At 48.0% G+C, this 23,400-nt stretch overlaps 1 protein-coding gene across 1 annotated transcript in view; it reads right to left on the reverse strand.

The window, feature by feature from the left end:
* Window positions 1–23,400, reverse strand: part of Tll2 (tolloid like 2) — a 121,855-nt gene that overhangs the window by 97,975 nt on the left and 480 nt on the right. The window contains exon 2 of the mRNA XM_021152072.2: window positions 245–355. Within this exon, the coding sequence (XP_021007731.1) occupies window positions 245–355 (111 nt within the window). The remainder of the gene's footprint in view (window positions 1–244; window positions 356–23,400) is intronic.

Here is a 23,400-nt window from a genome sequence, read left to right on the forward strand (position 1 = left end):
AGAGAGAGAGAGAGAGAGAGAGAGAGAGAGAGAGAGAGAGAGAGAGAGAGAGAGAGAGCAAGGCCATGAAAAAGCTAGAGAGTGAGAGATAAAGGGAGAAAGTTTAATGTCCCAGATCCATGCCTTCATCAGAAGAGGTGGTGTGGTCCCTCCAGGTCCACTCAGATCAGAGACATCAAAGATTCCTAGTGGAGCCCTCAAGCATCCCACTGGGACCCAAGCAGATGAGGGGGCCAATACTTGCCAGTGTCATGTCCTGGTTTGTCCATGGATGGCTTGGTCCAGTCCTCAGCCTTGTCGATGTGAAATAACTTGAGATCATCTTCATCCAGAGCAATATCTCCCCAGAAGACAGCTAGCAAGAGAAAGCACAGTAGGTCAACTAAGCCTGGAGGTCAGGAAAGGGGATTTGTCAACTAACCCCCAGAAGAAGACAGAACTGGCAATCAAATTTCTCCTGGAGTCTCAAGAGATAATTGTATGAAAGCCATAGTATCTGGGCCAACCACCATGGCAACCCAGAGGCTTGGCTTATAGATAACCCCACCTCATCCTAGCCCGAGGTCTCTGTGGGCAATCCATCATGTAGAGATGGTTGTTTCTTTCTTCTTCTGTCCCCAGAATATAGAAAAAAAGGCACAATGCCGTCACTCTAACATCACTCTCAGTATCTGCTGCCCTTCCCTGTGGACCACTTCCCCCATTCTACAGGTTCCTTGTCTGAGGACAAGCAATGTTCTACATAGCCAAGTCCAGCACCTGGCATCTTGAGCACAGATGGTGTAGAACACAAAAATGGCTTATAGGATGCTGAGTCACTCTACTTTGGAGACAAGTCCACAAAGGCCCATGTAGTAAAGGTGTGGACCTCGATGGGCCCCACTGGGAAGCAGTGGAGCTATGAGGTTGGGAAAATGGTCCCAGACCCCTCCTCCTTTTTCTCTTTGCCTTCTGGTGATGAGGCATGCAGTTCTGTCCCACCAGTTGCATCGCCATGGTGCTGTTTGGCCAATCACTTGGCTCACTTCAGCTCTGGCGTCTTCATCTGGGGATAACTTTGGAACTGGACCTCAGAGTTGTGAAAGACATAATCAAGACGAGGTTTGCTAACAGCAGCACAGGACTGGACACAGTGAGTGCTCCGTGACCCACAGGCCACCCTGATTCTCACTGAGTTCCCTCGGTACCTGTTTCTCTTCTCTTCACCCTGAAGACAGTTACAACTCCCACGTCTGCTTCTGCTCCGGTGAATTCTCCTCCCTTCCCGACACACCCCTTCCTGACTTTGTGTTGCTGAAGGATTAAACTCCTCCCCCAGCAGGTGCTGTACCTGTGCCCACCAGACTTCAGGCAGATGAGGCTGGGGATCACACAGCACACTAGCATTAGGGTTCTTATGCTTTACAAGCATCAACCTACGCGTTCACTTCCCCCTTTCTCATATTGATATTCCCATATTAATTATGTACCGTCTTATAAACCAGAAAACGGAGTCTCAGTAAAGAAAAATCATACTCAGGGTCACATGACCAGCAAGGGACAGAGCTGGCTCCAGCCCTGGTCGCTCTCAGTTCCTATCCCTCCACCTCACAGCCCCCTCAGCATTTAGATCTATTCAGCTTCCCCCACTTTGCAAGATTCTAAATGTCTTGAAGACAGACTCTGGTTTTATGCACACGCATTTCATCTGTCAAAGACCACTTCCCACACTAAGAAAGCTAAGCCAGAGGCACAACGTATGGGACAGAATCACGTAGATACTGCCTGGGAGAAATCAGGCACACAACTTAAATTCCCTCGGTCTGAGCTTCTTCATCTCTCAGATGGGGGTAAACCGTGATGTTGCTTCCTTCCAGGATTGCTGTGAGCATCAAGTGAGTTGCTGTGAGCAGGGGTTGAGCTCAAAGCCAGTACCTGGACCCACTAAGTAAATGTGATAATATATCTCTGTCCTGTAGACCTCAAAATCCTCAGCAATGTCTATATGAGTAGTGACACATAGTCACCACACCACCCTCTGGAATATTGTCCTTCACAAATGCCCAGCCCAGGGTAGACCTTACTCACATCAGACACAAGTGGGTCCAGGGCTGGCTTTGAGGCATCACACAATGGAAAGATCTGGTGTTCAATTCTTCCTCAGAGGCCAGAAAGACCTTGCCACAGTTAGTCACATTTCCCACCCTGTGGCCTCCATGGGCTTCCTGTGATAGAATCTAGATCCCAAACTCTTCCCTTCTGCCCTATAGATTCATCAGATTCCATCTCAAGACCTCTGAAACTGGCCTCATGGATATCCCACCCAAGACAGTCCCAGTAGCATCGTGCCCACAACTCAGAAAGGCACCTCCTCCACAGTCATCCGGGGTTCAGAAAATGGTGTTCAGTGGAGATCCGCAACCCCAAACTCCTGCCGCAGTGGGTTCTTCAAACCACAGGGAGGGGCTTTAGTTTCCTCTGTTCACCCACTGTAGTTAATATTGTGTCTCCATGGAGAAGAGCAGGACACTGAAGAAGGAGGTTTTAATAACTCAGGAAATAGCAGTAGTGCTGTGATCGATTAGTAATGACTTCCATGGCCCAGGGGGTGGGGGTGGGGGACGGCAACCCTTCTGGCACATGTTTGTCAACTCTTCCTTCATTGACAGGAAGGAGATGGTCTCATAGGGTTTCAGAGGGAAAAATCAAATAAGTTTGATCAAAAGCAACTGCTTTCTTGGAAAATCCAAGAGATAAGTTGAAATAACTGGTTCAAAGTTAACATATCAGCAGTAACACTCCAGATAGCTGTACAATAGCAGCTTGTAGCAGTTTTTAAAGGGGTTCAATATCTGAGCCTCGGTGTGGTACCCACTAACTTCCTGTGGTCCCTGGACACTTGGAATGTGGTAAATACGAAGGAGAAATTAAATTTTAAATCTTATTTTTGCTTTAATTAATTGAAACGTCAATGGCTGCCTATGGTGAGTGACCATGTCATAAATATAAAGTTGAGTGTAATGTAACAAAAACTACATCATATTTTATATATCTCTTTATATATATATATATATAAATTATTTAAAAGAACAAAAAGGATCAGATACCTTGGAATAAGTTTAATAGGAAGTGTGGCACTGCATTAAGAAACATAGATTGGGCTGGAGAGATGGTTCAGCGGTTAAGAGCACCGACAGCTCTTCCAGAGGTCCTGAGTTCAATTCCTAGCAACCACATGGTGGCTCACAACCATCTGTAATGGGATCTGACGCCCTCTTTTGATGTGTCTGAGGAGAGCAATGGTATACTCATATACAGAAATAAATAAATCTTAAAAAGAAAGAAAGAGAGAGAGAGGGGAGAGAGAGAGAGAGAGAGAGAGAGAAGGAAGGAAGGAAGGAAGGAAGGAAGGAAGGAAGGAAGGAAGGAAGGAAAGAAAGAAAGAAAGAAAGAAAGAAAGAAAGAAAGAAAGAAAGAAAGAAAGAAAGAAAGAAAGAAAGACGCCTGCTAAAACTGTAAAAGCAAGTGAGCAAGATAGCATGCTGGCTAAGGCACTTGCCTTCAAGTCCTGGGACCTGAGTTCAATCCACAGGAAAGAAAAAGTCAGCTCCCACAAGTTGTTCTCCGAGCCTCACGTCTGCACAATGGCATACACACACACACACACACACCATATACAAAGACACAACACACACACACACTCTTCATATACAAACACACACACACCATATACATAAATGCACATACAAAAATAAATCACAAAAATGAAAACTAAGAAACCTATAAAATGGGGCAGTCCTGAAGGAGAAGCATACTGTAGTCATGAATGAGAAAGGCTATAATTTTCAGGTTAACTCTTCCCAAGGTGATGTGTAGGTTCAGATACTTCAAAAAACAATAATTTTTATTAGTGACAAAATTATCCAAAACTCACCCCTATAATTATGTGAGAACTGTAAAGAGAGAATGTGATAGAGTTGCCACATCCCTGTCACAAAGACTAATCAAGAGCCAGACTCTAGATTGTGTAAGAAAACCCTAAAAATGAGGTCTCACAGATTTGTGGAAAGCAAGAGACTCTTTGATGGCTTGTGTTGAAACAAATGACTTAGCTAACTAAGGAAAAATTGAGTTGACTTGGAACTGTGTTCCGCACAACAAAATTAAATCCAAACAAATAAAACATTAAAGTTGTTTCAACAAAATTTAGAAGTCAAAGCCTACAGTCAATCCTCTGTGCCAGTTCTAGACCTGGATTCAACCAACCATGGATCAAAAACGAATTTTAAAAAACCATTGTGTCTGTGCTAAACACATACAGGCTGTTTTCCTTCTCATAGTCCCCTAAGCCATAGAGTATAGTAATTATTTCTAAAGCCTTTGCATAATGTCAGGGATTATATGGGAGAGAGTACCTACTGCTACCCACCGAGTATGACACCATTTGACCTAAGAGACTTGAGCATCTGTAGATTTCAGTCTCCGTGGTGAATACAGGAATCAGTCCCCACATATACCAAGGGAAAACAATACATCTAAAAAACACAGCCACTGAAATATTACTAAATGATAGAGTGTGACCCACGAAAGCCTTTTATGAGAAAATTCTCCAGGCATGCCCATGACCTCTTCCACTGCCAACTGCCAGGGAGCCAGACTGTCATCCATGGACCAGGAGCATTGACGACATCTTGGAGCTTGACAGAAATATATAACCTCAGAGGCCATCCTGAACTTGCTGAGAAAGGACTTACATGCTTAAAAGACCCCTCAAATAAATTATATATACATTAAACTCTGCATAGCCCTAGCAATGGCAGCAAGAGACTGTCCTCAATACCCATGACCCTGGAGTCACAGGCTCCCTGCCATTTCTGTGTGTCTGTCATGGCTGTAATAAGAAATCAACCTGGGCCACCTTTGTGAGATGTGGAACTGCAGAGTCATAGAACGAATCTCAAATGCATTTCCATGAAAATCCCTTCTGCCCTCATCTCCAACTGACTGACCTTGCTAGAGCTTTACCCTGCAATTCCGGGAGCTGTCAACAGGAGGTAATGTTTGGAGATGGCATCTTGACTCATAAGGTGAGGGCATTTCAGGGAAAGACGGTGATGATCTACAAGAAGAAGAATGCTTTTCGGAAATAAAAATTAGAAACCTGTAGCTGGGCGTGGAGGCTTGCCCCTGTAATTCTGGTGCTCAGGAGGCTGGAAAAGAAGGAGCTTGGTGCAAGGCCAGCCTGGGGCTTAGATAATGAGTTCTACGCCAGCCTAGGCTCTGAAGAGAAACCTGGTCTCCAAATTTTAAAAGAAGATAAAGAAGGAAGAAAGGAGAGGGGGAATCTTTACAAAGCGGTCGAAAGAAATTTGTGTATGTATATGTATATGGTGTAAGTACATGCTTGTGTAAATATGTGCATGTGTGTAGGAGATGGGCAAGCACACATAGGTACATATGCATAGAGGTCAGAGGTCAACATCGGGTATTTTTTTCCATCACTCTCTTCCTCAAATATATTTTTAAAGTTAGTACATGTAAACTGTAGAAATATAAAAGCAAGACCGATTTTAAAGGTATTCTTTCTTTTAAAAATGTTTAGATTTGTTCCACTTATTGCTCCTGTCCATGTGTACATGATAAGCAGGCATGCACATGGAGGCCAGAGGACAGCTCTATGGGATCCGTTCTCTTCTCCCGTCTTTATGGGAGCTTTGGGAATGGAACTGGAGTGGTCAGGATTTAGAGCAAACCCTTTTACCCAGCTCACTACTGCAATGGCAGTATGTGCATACCATGTCACAGCCCCTGAACTCTATTCTACCCTGGGGTTATCATGTGTGCCTGCCCCTTGTAGCTATAAAGGAGGAAGACCCACAATTTGACAGGGACGAGTCACTGGGACAGACTCCTGTCTAGCATCCTCCACCCCAGAGTGTGCTCAGCATAGCACATCACCCTGTCTGTTCCTCTCTATCCACAGGAGCACGGTCTCTGTCCCCAGCCAGGCAGAGGGAGACCTCCTTCTACTCTGATGCCATCAGCAGCCACATTGCTAAGGTGTGGCTCCTTTAACACCAGACAGTGCATCAAAGGGTGGCACTTAAGCATGAGAGCAGAACCCGGGCAGGGGGCACAGTTAAAAGTATGCTAGCCAAAAAAGGAATGATGTATGCAAAGATGTGACAAGTGGCAAAGCTCTGTCAGGGCAGGATCAGAAGTGGTCCCAGCAGAGGAAGGAGAGCTAGCTGTACTGTGGGACATAGCCATGTGGATTCCTGAAGATGGCAGGTCATGAGGTCACAGGAACCGAGAGGTTGAAAGGGGGCCGAGAAGGAAGAGTAGGCATGGTGAAGGGAGATCCAGGGCTGGGAGAAAAGCCAGGGTGCAGAGGTTCTGAGGAGTCCTTCACTTTGGCACCACATGTCATGGCTTGCTATCCCTTCCATGCACATCTCCTCCCCCAGTTTCCAGCATAAGGCCTGGCTCTGACTTATGTTAACTATTTCATAAAGGAAGGAAGGAATGGATATCCTGGAAGACCTGAAGGAGGTTCTTAATGCAAAATCAGACCTTTGGCTCCAACGTCAGATTTGAGCTCAGTTCTCAGTTCCCACACAGGCCCAGTTTCTGGAACCAGGATTCTGGGTGGGCTCAGCAGTCTGCTCCAGATGAGCACCTGGCATGGCCAAGGCTGGACATCCACACAGACAGGTGCATAGAAGGGACAGAGTGCAGGGAGGTGGCCCTGGAGATCCCCCACAACCTTTCCCATTAGAGTGTCTATGAGTCTTGGAGACACTGGGATTCTGGCAGTGTTTAAGGAAACCAGGAGCCTGACTCAAGGTGTCAGACCCTCAGACCTGGAAGTCTCTGAGCCAGGCAGCGGCCCAGCCAGGCAGAGGGAGACCCCACCTCCAATGCTGTCAGCACCAGCCACTCTCGAAACAAGCTATGCCTTCCTAGCTCCCAAATAGCACAGACCTGCAAGCCTCTAGCCTTCCTAGAGACTCTTGGCCACATGACTCACCCAGAAACTCTCTCCAAACCCCAGAAAACCTGGCCTCTGCATGGAAGAGCCCTTCAGCAGTGAACTCTCCCCTCCTCCCCTCCCCTCTCCGGACCAGCCATTTCCTTACTCTCTCATGTACACTTAGTGCTTGGGGGACTTTTCAGTCCCCATCCTGCCTAACCACAAATCTCACGCTATGGGGTCACACCTCAGGATGTCTGCACCAGTAAAGATGGCACAGCACACACTTCCACAACTCGCACAGGAAGCTGTTTGTGATCCCATACAAGTAACATTTGCCTTCATTGGCATTCCTTCACCAGCACAGGAGACAGCTGAGCAGCTCCAAGCTGCTGGAGGTCTGGCCTAAAATCCACGTGCATTGAGCATCTAAGGAGGATGTTGATGTACAGAACTCCGAGTCTCAACCAAAGTGATGCAATTAACACCTCCAGGAACAGAGCCCGGGAACACACGTTCAAATACAGGTTCCAGCACGCCCTGTTCTGATTCACACTCAAGTTTGGGAACCAACAGAATCAACGTCTCTAAGTCTCTTCCCCCCCCCCAATATCAATTACTTGGTTCCCTTCCTGTGTCTTTTAGAGATACCATGCGATCTGCCTCCGGCTTGGCATTTGCCCATCCCTGTGGCAGCTCAAGCATCGAGGCACCTTGCTAGTCCTTTTTTAGATGTACACCTGGGGATAAGCCCAGGTTACTGCAGGAACTAAATATGGGGAGGGTGTCAAACTACTGCCATTCCTCTCAGGAAACTTGCAGAGGTTGGGTGGAGAGGCCAGAGGCAGGAGAATTACAGGGAAATCCTACCCAGAGATGCTTTTAGTTCTGTTGAGTTTCCAGGAGGATTTATCAGGTTTGAAGCAATTTTGTGTGAATCTTTGTCAGGGAAGTGTATGTACAAACAAACAGGGAGGGTTTTTTTTTTTTTTTTTTAGTAAAAAGTTAATCGGCTTAAAGTGTGCAACTAAATCGGCAAAGCTTACATTAAAGTAACCCACAGAGAAAGGACCCCATGGAAGGAAAATCTCCAGGAGGACAATATGGCCTCTATGTTCTTTTGTAGTTCCCAGCTATAAATATTCATGGGACAGTGTTAATGGGGTCCACAGCTCTATGCAACCACAATAGTTTTTTTGTTTATTCTCAGGACCATGAACTTTGAAACCATGACCCTAAATTTCAGGACTCTGCATTCAAGCGCACTCGGTAGCAAGTGGGTGGGGAGAGGTTTGGCCAGGGAGGAAGCAGGCAAGTGTGAATCGTGCCTCCTGGATCTTTGGGTGCAGATTAAAGGGCAGGATCTGTTTAGTATGGGAAGCCTCCTGTCTGCAGAGTCCACAGCTGCTCCTGGAGGAATGGCCATCTTGAGGGATGGATGGCTAAGCTATGTGAGCATGTGGCAGAGAGGAGTAGGAAGCAGTAAATATTTTAATTGGGCAAAATAGACTCATTGTGAGTTTTATATCGAAGTCTTAAGGGGAAAAGAAACAAGTCTGGATCCAGGAATTTCTAAGATGGCAAAAATGTAAAAGCCATCTAAACTCCTCACTGGAAGAATCCGGGGAGGCAAAGCATCGTACTCCCATCATGCTCTTTTTCATATGAGGGATGACAGGTAGCTGACACACCTGGACCTCTTCTGATTTTCTCTCACCGAGGACAAATGTCCCTCATTGATCTCAAATGTCCCTCTTGATTCCTCTCCATTGAACCTGAACATGACCTCTTAATCCGTCTTGGCACAGAGCCACATAGGTCCATTGATGCCTGAGAAATAGCATCCAAGACACCTGTCCTCTCCACCCTCCACTGTACCAGAGCCCGTTACCTGCTTGTTCCAGTTAAGGATGATCTCGTCACTACCGCCTAAAGCCTGACTCAGGGGTCTGAGTGCACACATCAGAGACCCTGTAGGATCCAAGTGTCCACGGGACTCCTGGGTCGGTCAGGACCTGGGAGAGCGCCCTACACAGTTGGGTCCTATAGAATAGCTCTAAGCTGTTGGCATCTCATAGCAGATGAGCCAAGAGGGACTGGCTGGAGCCTGTGTGGATGGCTGCCTGGCTGAAAGTAACTGTTGTGTTCTGCCTTGACTCTTCATCTATAGATCAGAGTAGAGTCACACCGATACTCCGGTGACCATGCTACAGAGTGACTCACTGAAAGGAAAAACACTAGTCAGCAACCTGAAACTATTTAAATGTACACAGCCGATTGGTGTGGGGAGGCTTCTCATAGCTGCAAGGTTAGCTGTGTTTTAAAGCACCAGATAGACTTCGACTCCTGAGCCTTCCCCACCCAACTGGTGACTTCTTAGACACACTGGAAAGAACTAAATCAGTTAGCAATGTCTGTCACCAGCTCTGGGGCACTGCACATGTCCACACTTATTCCCCACACATAAATTGCTAACGTATTAAACCATTGTGACCCCTGTAAATGAACAGGTGGAGCCGGGCCTCAGCGTTCTGCTCAGTCCTTTGCCCAGCAGGTCTGCTCCTGTACCTGCCTCTCCCAATTCCCTTGTCCACTTTCACTGTGGTTGCTTTAAACCAAGGGGGAAAAAAAAACACTGCAGACAGGGCCAGGGGTGGGGTTGGGTGAGAGGTCTGGGTATTTCTTCTCTGCTGTGGTGCGCCAGGCCTGGCTGTGGTATCTCATTGGGCTGTGTCCCCTCCTACAGTTCTGACGCCAATAACATTGTTTCCTCCCTGATTCTTCACCTCAGGGAGAGCTGGCTTGCTTCACTCCTTAAACTCTGTGTCTCTTGCTAGTTCCTTCATTAATATAAAACACGCACTGTGATCCTGTTTCCCGCAGGACATCCTCGCTCACGTAGCTGTTGTGAGAAAGCCTTTTGGTTATTTCTGCAGCTAGGCTAGAAGGGAGCTGGACACTCCTCGTAACTAGATTCCAGCACGATGTGATTTTCTGCCATCTCACGTCTGCTGCCTCCCAGAGCAGAAGCCCACACAGACTCTACTCAACAGCAGCGTGGAAGATGCAGTTTACATCTGAAAAGCCAAGAGCATTGCGGATTTTAATTGTACATCATGTGTGCTTGACTATGGGACCAGGCACATTTCATAAGCCCTAATCTCTCCACTGTGGAATGATCTTTCATAGAGCCATAAATTACAGGAGCAATTGTGCGTGACTCACTCTGAAGCTGAGAGCCACTGGAGACCTACGCAGTGAACAGAGTGGAAAGATATACTAGGTGGAGAGAAGAAAAGGTCTGGGGCCTGGCTGCAACCAAACCATAGCTCCCCCTGACTCCTGATAAGATACTGCCCCTCAATGCCACAGGGTTCTCACTGGGAAAATGAGACATTTAGAATAGACACCCACAAGGGTCACCCCCCTCCCCAGCTCCAACATTCCATTGGTTTCGGCGGAATTGCTGGTTAGCTTACAGCAATGCCTGTGGCTTGTTATCTTAACTGAGCCTTCTGCATAAAAGCCCAGCACATTTGGCTGTTTGTGGCGAAGGCCTTCTTTTTTCTTTTACCAATTTCTTTTTCTGCTTCTACAAGAAAATAACCTTGGACTTGACCTCAAGTGCTCTTGACAGTAAAACCTCCAGATTCCCAGGTGGCCATGTGACTGCATCCCAGCCAATGAGGTGACGCATACATGGCAAATTGGAAACCTCTTCTCATGGTCTTTATGCAATTTTCTTCTCCCTGCCTCTCACGGCCAGATTGCCAGTGGTGGTCTGGGCTCTGGCTGCCATCTTGGACTCTGAAGAGAAGGATGTCTCCCAGGGAGAGAAAGTGGGAAGATGGAGGGGCCTGGCTCCTGGAGCCTATCCGAGGTGCAGTTTCCATGAGCCTGGGATGCAGATTACAGAATCTGATGTGACAAGGAAATAGATTGCAGCTTTTTCCAGCTGTGGTCACACATTGCCTGTTGGCCCCACTCCTCCCCGTTCTCTCATGTTCTGCTGTTCTGGAGCTGAGAGCTGTAAAAGCTCCCCCTGTGCCATCTGCCGCATGGGGAGAGAGCTCTGGATGGCACTGCATAACAGAGGAAGAACCTTTGCTCGCTGGTTCTGATGGCCTCGGCTCTCTTGCCCCTGCAGGAGTTGCTGCCAGCCACATTCAGAAGAACCTCCGGCTCTGATCATCCGAGGTCTTCTAGTCTCGACTGGGCAGTTCCTTGCTAGCAGGCCTGCCTTGTCCTGCTGAACAGCTACTCGCTTCTCCACGGCCTTGCTTACCCACAGTCAACTGTACTTGAAAGAAATTGAATGGGAAGTTCCAGAAAGAGATGCTTGGTACTGTAAACCACATGCTGTTCCGAATAGTATAATAAAATCGTGCACTGGGATACCCTGTCCTGTTTAGCACATGACGTTTTATCAGTCACATACATGTTGTACACACTACCTGGCCATTAGTCACTTAGTGGGTCATCTCAGTCATCAGATCCACAGCCACGGTATGTCACAAAGTCTGTGTTCTGATTGGCTGTACCTTCCTTGACTGTAGTTAAGGGACAGGCTCAAACACGGTGGTAAGAAAGAAGCTCCGAGGCACGAGGCCTGAGGCAGATTAGCTTTGACACTGACCTATGAGGGAAACGCAAGCACAGACAAGATTCTGCACTTTCAGTGGCTCTAGTCATTCATTGGAGGTCTTGGAGCATCAGCCCCAGCAATAATGGAGCCAGGGTATCTCCAAGAACTTCAACTTCCAAGGGCCATAGCCGTGCCTTCTCCCAAGAAGTTTGGATTTCTGCCTGTTGGGATGGGAGTGGGGAGCCCATGCCTTCCTAGTACCCCCTTCCCACACCCAGCACCCCTGATTTCTTCTAAATTCTACCTTCTCTTGCCCCCATTTTCAGATTAACAACTATGAATGCTAAATTTACTAATTGCTCTCTAAATAAATGCCTGCTGGGGTTGGAGTCTCTCTCGCCTGCACTATGATAAACAGTAGACTAACTTGGATCAGTAACTAGGCACTTAATTTTGACTGATACAATCATGGGTGGTGGGAGCCAAAACAGATTTATAGTATGAAATACCTTTTCTGCTTTCTAAATAAATAATCTCTCCAAAAATTACCTGTGGCAAATGTGACAGAGAACAGCTGACACGGTTTCTCCTTGAGAGAGCCCACTCAGCACTTAAAGGCATTTCTAAGTGTCCAAAAATCATTTGGAAAAGAAATGCAAATCAAATTGTAACTGCAAGCTATAAAAAAAAATGCTTTTCTCAAGCCAGCACTGATCTTCAAAAGCTAGAATATACATTATCAATCTTCATGGAAATGCAGGGAAGAGAAAAAAAATGTGACTATTTGATTCAGTTTGCTTTGGCTTTGCTGGGGATTGCACCAGAGCCTTAGGTGTGTGGGGCATGTGCTGTACCACCAAGCTACGTCCACAGCCCAGACCCCAAGAGCATCTATACTTCCAACAACTCTATAGGAATTTAGTATTAAGAAATAAAGACATGTATAACGATCTAGTTAGCTTAATGCTGGTTTCCGCAAACGCCTAGCTATTTGTGGAGCTGAGGGGGAAGGATCACAAGTTCAAGACCAGTTTGGGCTACATAGGGAATTTTGAGGCCTGAGTAGGCAACTTGGTGAAACCTTGTCTCAAAATAACAAAATGAGCCGTGGGTGGAATGTTTCTGTAACATGCTCAAGGCCCTGCCCCGGGTCACTCTCCAACCTGCAGTAAATAAATACCCAGCCACAAGGATGACTCTAGCCTCATTGCTTACAAAGGAAAAAGGAAACAACTGGGAGGGAGAATCTGTGTGTCTTACAAAGGGGACTTGTTAAGTAGATGACAATGTATCTATACAACCAGGAACGCCACTTAAATGGATGCTCTCTGTGAGTCTGCTTGTTACATAAGCATCTTCACTGCCACAGAGAGAGAGCCATGGCACTGGGAAAATGGAGCAGAAGGTTCGGGGCTGCACAGAATATTCGGGAAAGGGGAACTCCTGTTACAAGCACAGACAGAGGGTCTGGAAGCACACGTGCCCTGCTAAGGGCAGTCTCGTTTAGGACGTGAGATGATGGAACATTTCCAGTCCTTCCTATCCGTAATTTCTAAGTGGTCCGCCATGATGTGTAACTCAGGAAAACAATTTATGTTAAAGCACTATCTCCCCCTTCCCATCTCAAAGATGTCTCAGTGCTTGTTGAACACGTCTCAGTCGCCTCATCGTGTGGCTGGTAGGGACTTTCTGCACATCACAGCTCAGGGTCCTTACAGCACAGAGTGAGATCTTGTCCCTTTCTCTCTCCCTTCCAGCTCCTAGGATACTAATGGCCTTCCTCCCCCAGGGTTAGCTGTCCTGGCCAGGTGCTTCGTGTTTCTGGAGAGCCTCAGCATTATGTATCTTCTCTGAAATAATGTCCCACTCAAAAGCAGTCTGTAGCTCCCCGTTTCCCTAAGATATGTTTCAAGTTACTCCACTCCACATTCCCTCTTTTCCAAGTTCATTTCAATCTTGTCACTGGTGCTCTTCAAAATAAGCCAGGGTAAAGCCCCAGCTCTGTCACATCCCAAGCATCCCAGGGCCTCCCATTGATTCATGCTATTCTCTCCAGCGTTCTGCCTGCATCCCAGCTTCTCCAAATCCCACCCATCTTTTTGGCCTAAGCTGGGGGCTTACCACACACTTTTCCAGTAATCCTTCCTTAATTATCCATGATGAGTCCTACCTTTTGGATTCCTAGGGTATCCCGTTTGCTCGGTTCTCATTTGATAAATACAGCTGACACTATCCAGGCTCTGATGCTGTGCTAGTGACAGGAAACTGAGGGAGCCTGTGCATGGACAGTCATTGAGCAAGTTGCCACACCCCAGTAACTCTAATCTGTTCTATTTAGAAAAAAAATGCTATATGGAAAAATAAAGGAACTTTATAAACAATGAGCAATCTACAAAAAAAAAAAAAAAAAAAAAAAAACAAATCCAATATTATATGGGGCTGGGCAGGCGACGTGGAGAAATGTGCAGGTTGGGTCTTAGAGAAGCTTGAGATGCCTGTGTGGAAGGCCTTGAGAGGCTGCCAGGAAGACTCTCCCCCAAGGAAGAGAGGCAGGTGATAGGGAGGGGCCTGCAGAAAAGGGCAGGCAGCCGCGGAGGGCTCAGAACTAACCACCTTCCCCAAATGCCTGCGAAGTTCTGAATTGTCCTAAACTGAGTCTGATTATGCAAATGGGGTCAGATGTGAGTTTTAAAAGACCATTCTGCCTATAGCATGCAAAAAAGATTTGGGGAGTGTGGGAATCCACAAAGTGTGTGTGGGGGGGGTGAACAGCAGGAGAGGTAGGGGCAGTGGGTGGGCAGGGCGGGGCTTAGATCAAATGGGCAGCAGTAGGAATGGAATGAGGCAGAAAGGCCCAAAGTTGAACCCAGAGCCAGCAGGACTTGATTTGGGCTACATGGCAAAGTGATGAAAGTCAATGGCCTGCAACCAGGTTCCCTGCTAAAGCACCCGGATGGACTCTTGCACCTGCTGTGACCACTTCTGAGCCAATGGAGAAAGGCAAAGAACTTGATGGAGGACAACTGGCCCCGGCCTGGAAGAGTTAAAGAGCAGGCAGGTTGACAGTCCCTGTGGGAACAGGCTTCAAGGACTCCCACCAGCACCCACCCGTAACCCAGGTGGGAGGAAACGGAAGTGTGGTGGGCAAATTGCAACATGAGACGGGGAGCTAAATGGTCCAGCTGGTAAAGCAGGCAGACCCAGGCTGAACACCAACACTTGAGTGCGGGCGAGTCTGAGACTATTGATTGGCAACTGGCAGGAGCAGTTAGAGGATGGCGTGATCACAGATAGGTCGCTAACCAATCAGCAGGAAAGCTGGGCTCCTGTTGCTAGGCTTGCATCCAGGCAGAAGCAGACTGTGAACAGGCTGAGTGGGTACAAGGAAAAACCTCTTATGCATATTGGTATCTGCCACCCTCTCCTCGCTTCACGGTTAAGAGCCAACAAGCGGTGGAAATTAACACTTGTCACTTGCTGTGGATCCCAAGAGAACTCTGCGGCCTTGAGAGGGAGAGAGAAGTACACATAAGAAACTCAGCCTGTCACTCACGGGGAAATCCTTCAGGGGGAAAGGCAATACAACTGCAGACAAGAGCTACCAAGGACAGCACACTAAACTCAACAACACATGACGGCCACATTTAATCTCCAAAGAAACCATCATGATGGACTTGAATGCCATTCTCATTTCCCAAAGGGGTAAACTGAGGCTCTGGGAGGTTAGGACATTTGGTCACATGACACAGGTGGGAAGGCCACCATGGACTGCAAGCCACAGGCTGTGTCACGTCAACAATGGTGCCTTCAACAGGATGTTGGCTCCTCCAAACAAGAGCTTCCCTGAGAAGATGATCCATCTCCATCCTTTCCTTCTTCAAGGATAACATGGCTACATCCTTCTCTCTCACCTGACCTTCCACCCATGCTCTGTCCCGGACCTTCTGGAAAAAGGATGTGGGGAAGAGAGAGGGGATTTCAAGATCTTGCATTTATTAGTTGATTTTTTCCAACACATTGTGACTAAGAATATCTTGGGGCCAGAACTCTGTCATCTTTATCAAGACCTGGGTCAAGGGAGAATAAAAGTCCGGGAAGAGATGTTTGCCTATGGCTTCCTGATATACTTGAGACTGGGTAGAATAGAAGTGTGCTTGTTGCGCGTGAGTAGAAGGAGGTTCCTGCAGGGATTTGATATCCTTGTCCTTGTGCTAACCAGTTAAATGTTCCAACCCAAGTTCTTGCCTGGGGAGAACCTAGACCATGGCCTGCAGTACCTACAAGAGCCTAGAAGTCCAGGTCATACCCCAGGGGCTTCCACAGAGTCTCCCAGTCTGTGCAGAAAGCCAGCACATGGTACTTTACAAAACATCAGGTGTGGTTCGAGCTTAAAGGCAGACCTTCAATGGAGGGTAACCCCCCCCACACACACACACACACTCTTCCACAAAGCCATGGTGTGGATGAGAAGCCGTGATCTGAGGACTCATGAAGTGACTGTTTGACAAGGTCTCTGGGGGAAGATGCACACCACTCTCAGAGGTGCCATGGAAGCCAACCTCACTGGTACCTAGACACTTTGGAAGTTGGAGGTCACAGGAACACAGTGTTGGAGAAGTCAGGAGTAGTCAAGTCGCACTGTTTACCTCTAGACTTGGGGCTGCTTTCTTAGATGGCTTGCTGGCAAGCTCTCAGCCAAGCACCTTCAATGGATTCATGAGATTCTTGGCTGACTGCAGTTTTGAGGCAAATTTCCTTAAACACAGAGGGGCTACACACACCAGCATGGCAAGAAAACACAGATCTTTTTAATATGTTCAGCCACTGGGTTTCCTGTCACCCAGAAAACTTGCTGGGTTTCAGTGAGTGGGAATGGTACAAGCAATAGCAAACGCTTTTAGAAGTAAATCTCCCCCACGTTCCACGCATTCTCCTAAGAGCTATGTCTATATGAAATCATATAATCGACCTAGAGACCCTATGTAGTCTATATTTTTATAGCGTTTTATTTGTCCAGTGAGCTAAGACAGGTCTTCTCAGAGATTTTGACTCCAAACTCAAGCATTTTCCAGGACAGGTACTCTTGCTTTGTCCCAGCTGTCACCCAGTCATGGAGACCAGTGATCACATGAACAGATTCAATCTGCACAGTTGGAGATGTGACAGGTCACTGGGGAGCCACACAGTTATATAGCTGTTCACAGTTACTGAGTGAGACTTGGCTAATGTGTGGGCATGGAACACTGCAGGAGATGGACCTGGGGGGAGTGGTCAGCCAAAGGACCATAGCTGACCACAGAAGCACTATGGAATGATATGTGCACTTGGCTTCCATCCTTCTGAGCCAACGGTGTCCAGGCTGGGTGGCAGTCTTCAGGACAGTCTAGCAAGCTCTTAGACCTTTAACGCCAATGTGGAGACCACCCATGCCAGGGTGCTGCAGATCCAAGGTTATCTGCGTTATCACTCCCTGATCCCTATGCTGAGCTGAGGGGAAAAAAAAATGTCCCCAGGAAGGGCCATGCGAAGCCCATCAGGATAGGCCCCAGTGATGCAAGACCTGGGAGCTGACCTCTGATGTTTCACGATGCACATTTCTTTCTACTGAGTCCACAGAGATGGTGCTGGGAACCAATGGAGTGCCAGAAATGCCGAGCCTGAAATTCAGTTTCCCCTGTGTGCAAAGTAGCAGCCACCATATTGCATGTCTCCCCTGGGGATGAGGCGGGGGTAGGAGGGGTAGGGTGGTGTTTCTCATTATGCTTGGGGTCCCAGAGTAGCCCCATCTGCGAGGGGCCTGATAAGGTCCCCCATTCTCATCTCCCCTTTCCTAGACACTGCCTATCTAGTAAAAGCCTTGGCCATTGTTGGGAGCCCTGGATTCCAGTTGGCATTTGATGCTATGTGTACGGCATCTGCTTGCCTGAGCAGATGTAAGAGCTGAGCACTGAGCCAATTGGCTGACCCTTACACAGAAGTCTAGGTAGCCAGTCTCCCCCACAGGCATACATTCTTCTCTTAGACTTTGTTTACTCTATTTTTATTGAAATATAGTAAATGTGGCATAAAACTTACCCTCCACATTTTAAATATAGATTTCATACTTTTTAAAAATTAATTGTTTTTATTTTATGTGTGGGGTCATTTTGCCTGCCTGTACGTCTGTACACCTCTTGCATGCCTGGTTCCCACAGAGGCTAGAAGAGTCATCAGATTCCCCTGAACTGGAGTTACAGATATTGAGAGCCACCATTTTGGTTCTAGAAATTCAAACACTAATCCTGTGGAAGAGCAGCCCTGCTCTTGGCCGTAGAGCTGTCTCTCCAGCCCTGACCTCTCTTACTTTTGAGACATTGTTTAATAATAGTGAATCCCCAACTCTAATTACTCAAATATGAGATCACTTATCCACAAGCATTTCCACAAGCGCAAAAGTACTTACGAGCGCCTTCTCTGTCCTCTGATGACATAAATGCCAATCACTGGGTACCTCCTGGTGCCAGAAACTGGGCTCAGAAATAGATAAAATGTCTACAATTTAGTCCTGGTGGCCATCCTGAAAGCTGGAAGAGTTCTTGGCAACTGAGAAAACAGGGTGACGGGGGTTCAGTAACTCCTCGCACTCGCATAGCCTTGCAAAAGGGCAGACAGGTGAACCAGATGCTGCTTCTGCCTGGAGACAGGAAAGGCATTTAACATACAAGGCCTTGGAGAAATGTAATTCCATTAAGTCAGCCATCTGCCCATCAGCAAGGACCTTCTAGGACAGGAGAGGATGTAAAGGGAGACGTAAAAATGCCAGCTGCTCTCACCAGGGTCTGAGCCTTAGGAGATGCACAGGGACAGGAAAACAAACTTCCAGAGAGACTACTTGACCCTACTGTCCCCTGCCTCCTCTTCCAACATTCTCAGGTAAGGGATACTGCATTACTCAGACAGAGGGCAAATGCGTAGTTCCGTTAGCCATGAACCCAATCCACCTAAGGCCAGCATCCTTCCTACCTCCCTCATTCAGGAGATACAGACAAACAACTCAGTGAGCTGGACACCACTGTGGGTACCAGGCAGAGAGTGAGGCCCATATATCACAAAGTTGAATGTTCTGACCTTACATCAGGACCTCGATGGGCTGCTGACAGTAGCTTCCCCAGAAAGGTCTCTGGGTGAACCTTCAAAAAGACCTCATTGGTAGACTGGGTGGTAGTGACGAACACCTTTAATCCCAGCACTCAGGAGGCAGAGGCAATGCATCTCTGAGTTTGAGGCCAGCCTGGTGTACAGGGCAGGTTCCAGGACAGCCTGAGCTACATAAGGTATCTTGAAGCGAATGAGAAGGGTAGGTTGAGGCTCCAAATTCCAGACAGAGGTGAGATTTGAAGTCATGGGCAGGGGCTGAGGATAGCCCAAATTGAGTGATGAGCCATTTGTCACACTGTGCCTTTGTCACACTCACTTTGGCTCCTGAACCTTAAGCCACCAGGGGCCAACAAGTCCACATATCACATCCGAATCCAGCATTCACAGCTGTCCGACGCTTTTGGCATTTGCCAAGCCACTAGCTAAATAGTAAGCAGGTGTCAGCAGGCTGGCAGCCAGCTCCCTTGGATTTACACAGGCTGCCTGAGCATCTCTGCGTCAGGAAAGCCTCACGCAGGCAGTTTGGGTGACCTGGGAGGCTGAAAGCATCCACCATGTATCTCCCCAGTTTTCTACTTTAGGACCTTCCCTAAATCTAGAGGACCCAGTTCATGCCTCAAGAGCATGGCAGGTCAGTTTTCAAATCTGGCTGCAACACTCCCTCATCCACTTGCTTTTAGACAACGTTATTTTTATAGCCATCCTGTTGGTGAAAGGGAACCACGAGGCTCGCCATCGCATCACGCTGGGTGTGAGGATGTGAGGTGGTCAACAAAGGCACTGAAAACTCCCTCCCATCCGGTCCTCTTAGATCCACCTAGAATCCAGTTGCTGTGCTGCGAGGACAAACCAACAACAAAGCCACACGGGAGACAACCTAACAGCTCTCTCCAACAATCCAATGAACAGGCAAGCTGTGAGCAGGCACAAGGGTCGGGAGCCATCAGGTGGGTTCCTGTGACTCATTGTCGATCCTGCAGGTCTTTCTAGATGACAGACAGACACCACCCTATCTGTTCTTAACCCACCAAGGCATGGTTGTAATGGTGTGCCAGTCAGGCTGTTGTATACCAAGCTAGGAGTGAGTTCTTCCCCAAGAATAGAGTGGGAAGCAGATGTGAACAACAAAGGGCTACAAACCGTGGATTCCTTTCTGTCTTCCATTCTCTGGATAGATGATTCTAGGAGGTACTTGGAAGGTACTAAGAGGCCCTGGAGGGGTCAAAGCTCACTACTTAGAGCAGCTATCTGAATCCCAATCGCCTCATTGAATTCTTCCTTCCCTGCCTTACACTCCGTGCTCCCTCCCTGCTGTTCTTTGGTTCACCCTCCAAATACCCAGTGGCCCTGCTCCTGGTTACATTATAAGGCAAAAGATTTTGCTCCCATCTCCATTTTGCAGATAGGGAGACTGACACATAGGTAAGCGGCACCATGTGTTATCAGCCATATAGACAGGAGGGGCAGGGATGAAATGAGAAGCCAGCCCCTGGCTTCACTCAGCTGAGGATGAGAGGATGAGGGCAGGCAGACAGGGAGAACATTGCCAGCATGGAGATGCAGAAAATGTCGGAGTTCTTGCACAGTGTCTGGCTATGTGGGCAGTATCTAAGGAAAAGCTGGTATAGACCTATGGACCAATAGACACAGTGCCTAGAAGCCCATGGCTGTTCCCCATCTGCATGCCGGGAAGGTTCCCACTCCCCCATCATCTGACTTAGTAACCACCCTCTTTGCAGAGTCAACTGTTAGTAAATGTAGAATTGACGGTGTAAAACAGCACCCAAAGCTTCAGTAATGATGTTCTTTCAACACGTCTCTAGAAAATCTGTTTATAATGTACCCAACGATAGACATATCTTTCCATGTACTTTAATCTGTCATAAATCATTCCTGTCCATAAACGAGGATACAAAGACACACAGGGGAGACTTGCCCTGTGTCAGGCAGCTTGTACATAGCAGAGTAGGTAGGAGTTGTTAATGGTTGTTTATGGTAAACTGGTAGAAATGTTAACCGTTAAATGGTAAGATGGTAAGTATGCCATTGAGAGGGGTTGCAGTATGTACTGTGCATCACTTGGATGGCTAGGCTGGAGCAAAAGTCACAGAAACAGAACACTGAACAGGGAGGAGGTAGGGGGCCCAAGCACAAGTCCCTGCACCGGGTCATGTGGGTTCAAGTGATACATCAAGAGGGGGAATGTCTTGTTTAGAAAGACATCATAGTGGGTAAAGGCACCTGCTACGAGGCCCTGTCACCTGAGTTCAATCCCAGGACCATACAGAAGGAGAGAACCAATTTCTAAAAGGCGTCCTCTGATCTCCACACGCACCCCACCCGAACATAAAATAAATGAAAAAAAATGTAATTTAAAAATGCTTAAGAAGTGAGAAGCTCCCCAGATCTGTCAGCTTAGAGTCCAAACAAATTCAATATATCCATTCTGTAGGGGGAAAGCCATGGCCTAGAGCAGGCAGACCTTGTCCACTGATGGGTGGGGAATAGAGCCAGGATGCTCCCTTCTGCATTATGGATGCATGGTGGAATGGAGACTCACACGGGGAAGAGACAGGTGGGAAATGGTTTGTATGTGAAGTTCTGAAGCAGGGACCAGGAGCTGACCTTCTGACCAGAGCTTCTAGGGAGTTAGAGTTTCCCTGGGATAGAGGCCCTTTCTGAAGCTTTAAACATGCTACCAGGAAGTGCGGTTCCCCCTAGTGGGGAAGCTGTCTTTCCACTAAAGTGCCTCTTGCGTTTTGGCATTCCTTAAGGGTGCTCCCTACATGACAGAATTCCGAGGAGGATGGCATCCTGAGGTGCCCTCTTGCTGCGGGTCTCCCTTGCCATTGATCTCTTCTGGCTGCCTGTAGCACCCCAGGTTACTCCAGAGTGGGAATGGGGGCTGCAAGGCTCCAAAGATGGCTGCAGCGGATATACTGAGGCAGCTGGACCACACTCGGGCTTCTTATTTTCCAGCCCTGCCTGCCGGTCCCATCCAGTCCATGAACAGTCAGAGCATTTGTGTCTTTGTTCCCAACATTTTTTTTTTTCTGAAATCACTGGACAGTCAATAGGCAGACTTGCCTCGGGGTTGTCCCTGGAGGCTTACACCAGGCGGGAACTCGCAGTTAGATCTGCATCTTTCCCTCTGGGTCTGCAGCATCTAGACTAGCATCCTACATACACCAGGCACCCAGCCTGGTTCTCAAACCAATCTCCCTTCTGGCCCCACTGGCCCGTACTGCCTCCTAGAGGTGGCGCCTCTGAATCTGACAGGTATGGCTGTTGCTCCTGCTCATCTCAAGCTTAGGCACTCTCATTTTAGGACCAGGTCACCATTCTAACCATGCTCAGACCATCCCGGCTGGACATCACAATCAGATGTGGTACCTTCATTTATCTGGAAACCACCTTCCCTATTTCCCAGAAATCACCCATTCTATTTCCCACCCCAGGGCCTCATATACAGTTGGATTTTTCTGGCATCTTTCCTGTGGTTAAGACCAGGTCCCCCCACACCCAGCTTGACCTTCCACATACACATGCCCCTCTGGTCTCAAGAACACCTGAGGACTTCCTAGGAACCTCATCTTCTTCAGAGAACATGCATTGTGAAGTGACTCCAGCCTATGCTCTAGAGTCACCACAGTAATGGTAAAAATAACGACAACACTCTATAATTGATTCCAATGGCAAGAAATTCCCACCCAAGTCCTCTGTTTACCTTCCATTTTAGAGATGAGGAGCCTGAGGCTGGGAGAGGTCTCTATGAACTGAGGGAATGAAATGGCCCAGACCTGGTGGGCCACTGTGCCCAGAGGAACCACTCTGACCGCCTCAAGTATCCTCAAGGCCTCCTATCCCTTATTTTTGCCCACCAGAAGTGAATCAGGTTGGGCAATGGACAAAGGAAAACACTACTAGCGGGTTCTCGGCCACCATCCAGGAGCAGCCTCAAGGTGGTCTGAGTCCTGCACCTGCTTGGGTCCCAGCTAGTAACTGCTCTTGACTTTGGATACATTTGGGTCCTTTGGGGACAGATACTTAGTAACGTTTGCTGGAATGCTTTATCACACACACCCCTATCTATCTCTCGCCACACATCCCAAAACAGGGTTAGTAGCTGGAGGGAAGCAGGCCCTGTAGCTGGGGCAAAGGTTTGTGCTCAAAGGCTGGTGTGCCCAGTGCAGTCCTGGGGCGCAGCTTCCTGGTGGAATTAGAGCACCTGCTGACTTCCATCTCAGTCGGGTGCTGAGGAGACTGCGGGGGGTAGGGGCGCGGGTCGGGGGAAGCTGGAGCAATTCAAGTCGTGGGCGCTCTTCCTAGGGGACTCTTTCTTCTGTCCTGTGAAGCTTTTTTGTCTGTCTTCTAATCTCTTCCCAAGAGTAACTACAGATCTTGGGAAACTTCGCGGGAAACTTCCAACTGCTGTGAACTCCGATGAAGCCAGCTACTCCATCGGACAGAGCCTGGAGCGCCGCGCCCAGCCAGGCTCAACTCCTGCAGTGTCTGAAGGTAGCCGGTGCCTAGAGGCTGACAGGCGACCCGATCCTACCGTGCACCACACAGGCTTTGCTTGCCACATCCGCCAGAATTCCCTATGGGACCGGTCCTGCGGCCGCCACCCGATGTGCACTGCTAATCTGGGACCAGGATGTCCTCCTGGACTTGGAGGAGTACTAAAGCAGTTTCCCGCAGACATTGTCCTCCCCCTCCCGCGGGA

This window comes from Mus caroli, chromosome 19, assembly GCF_900094665.2.
Source record: "Mus caroli chromosome 19, CAROLI_EIJ_v1.1, whole genome shotgun sequence".
Taxonomy (NCBI): Eukaryota; Metazoa; Chordata; class Mammalia; order Rodentia; family Muridae; genus Mus; species Mus caroli.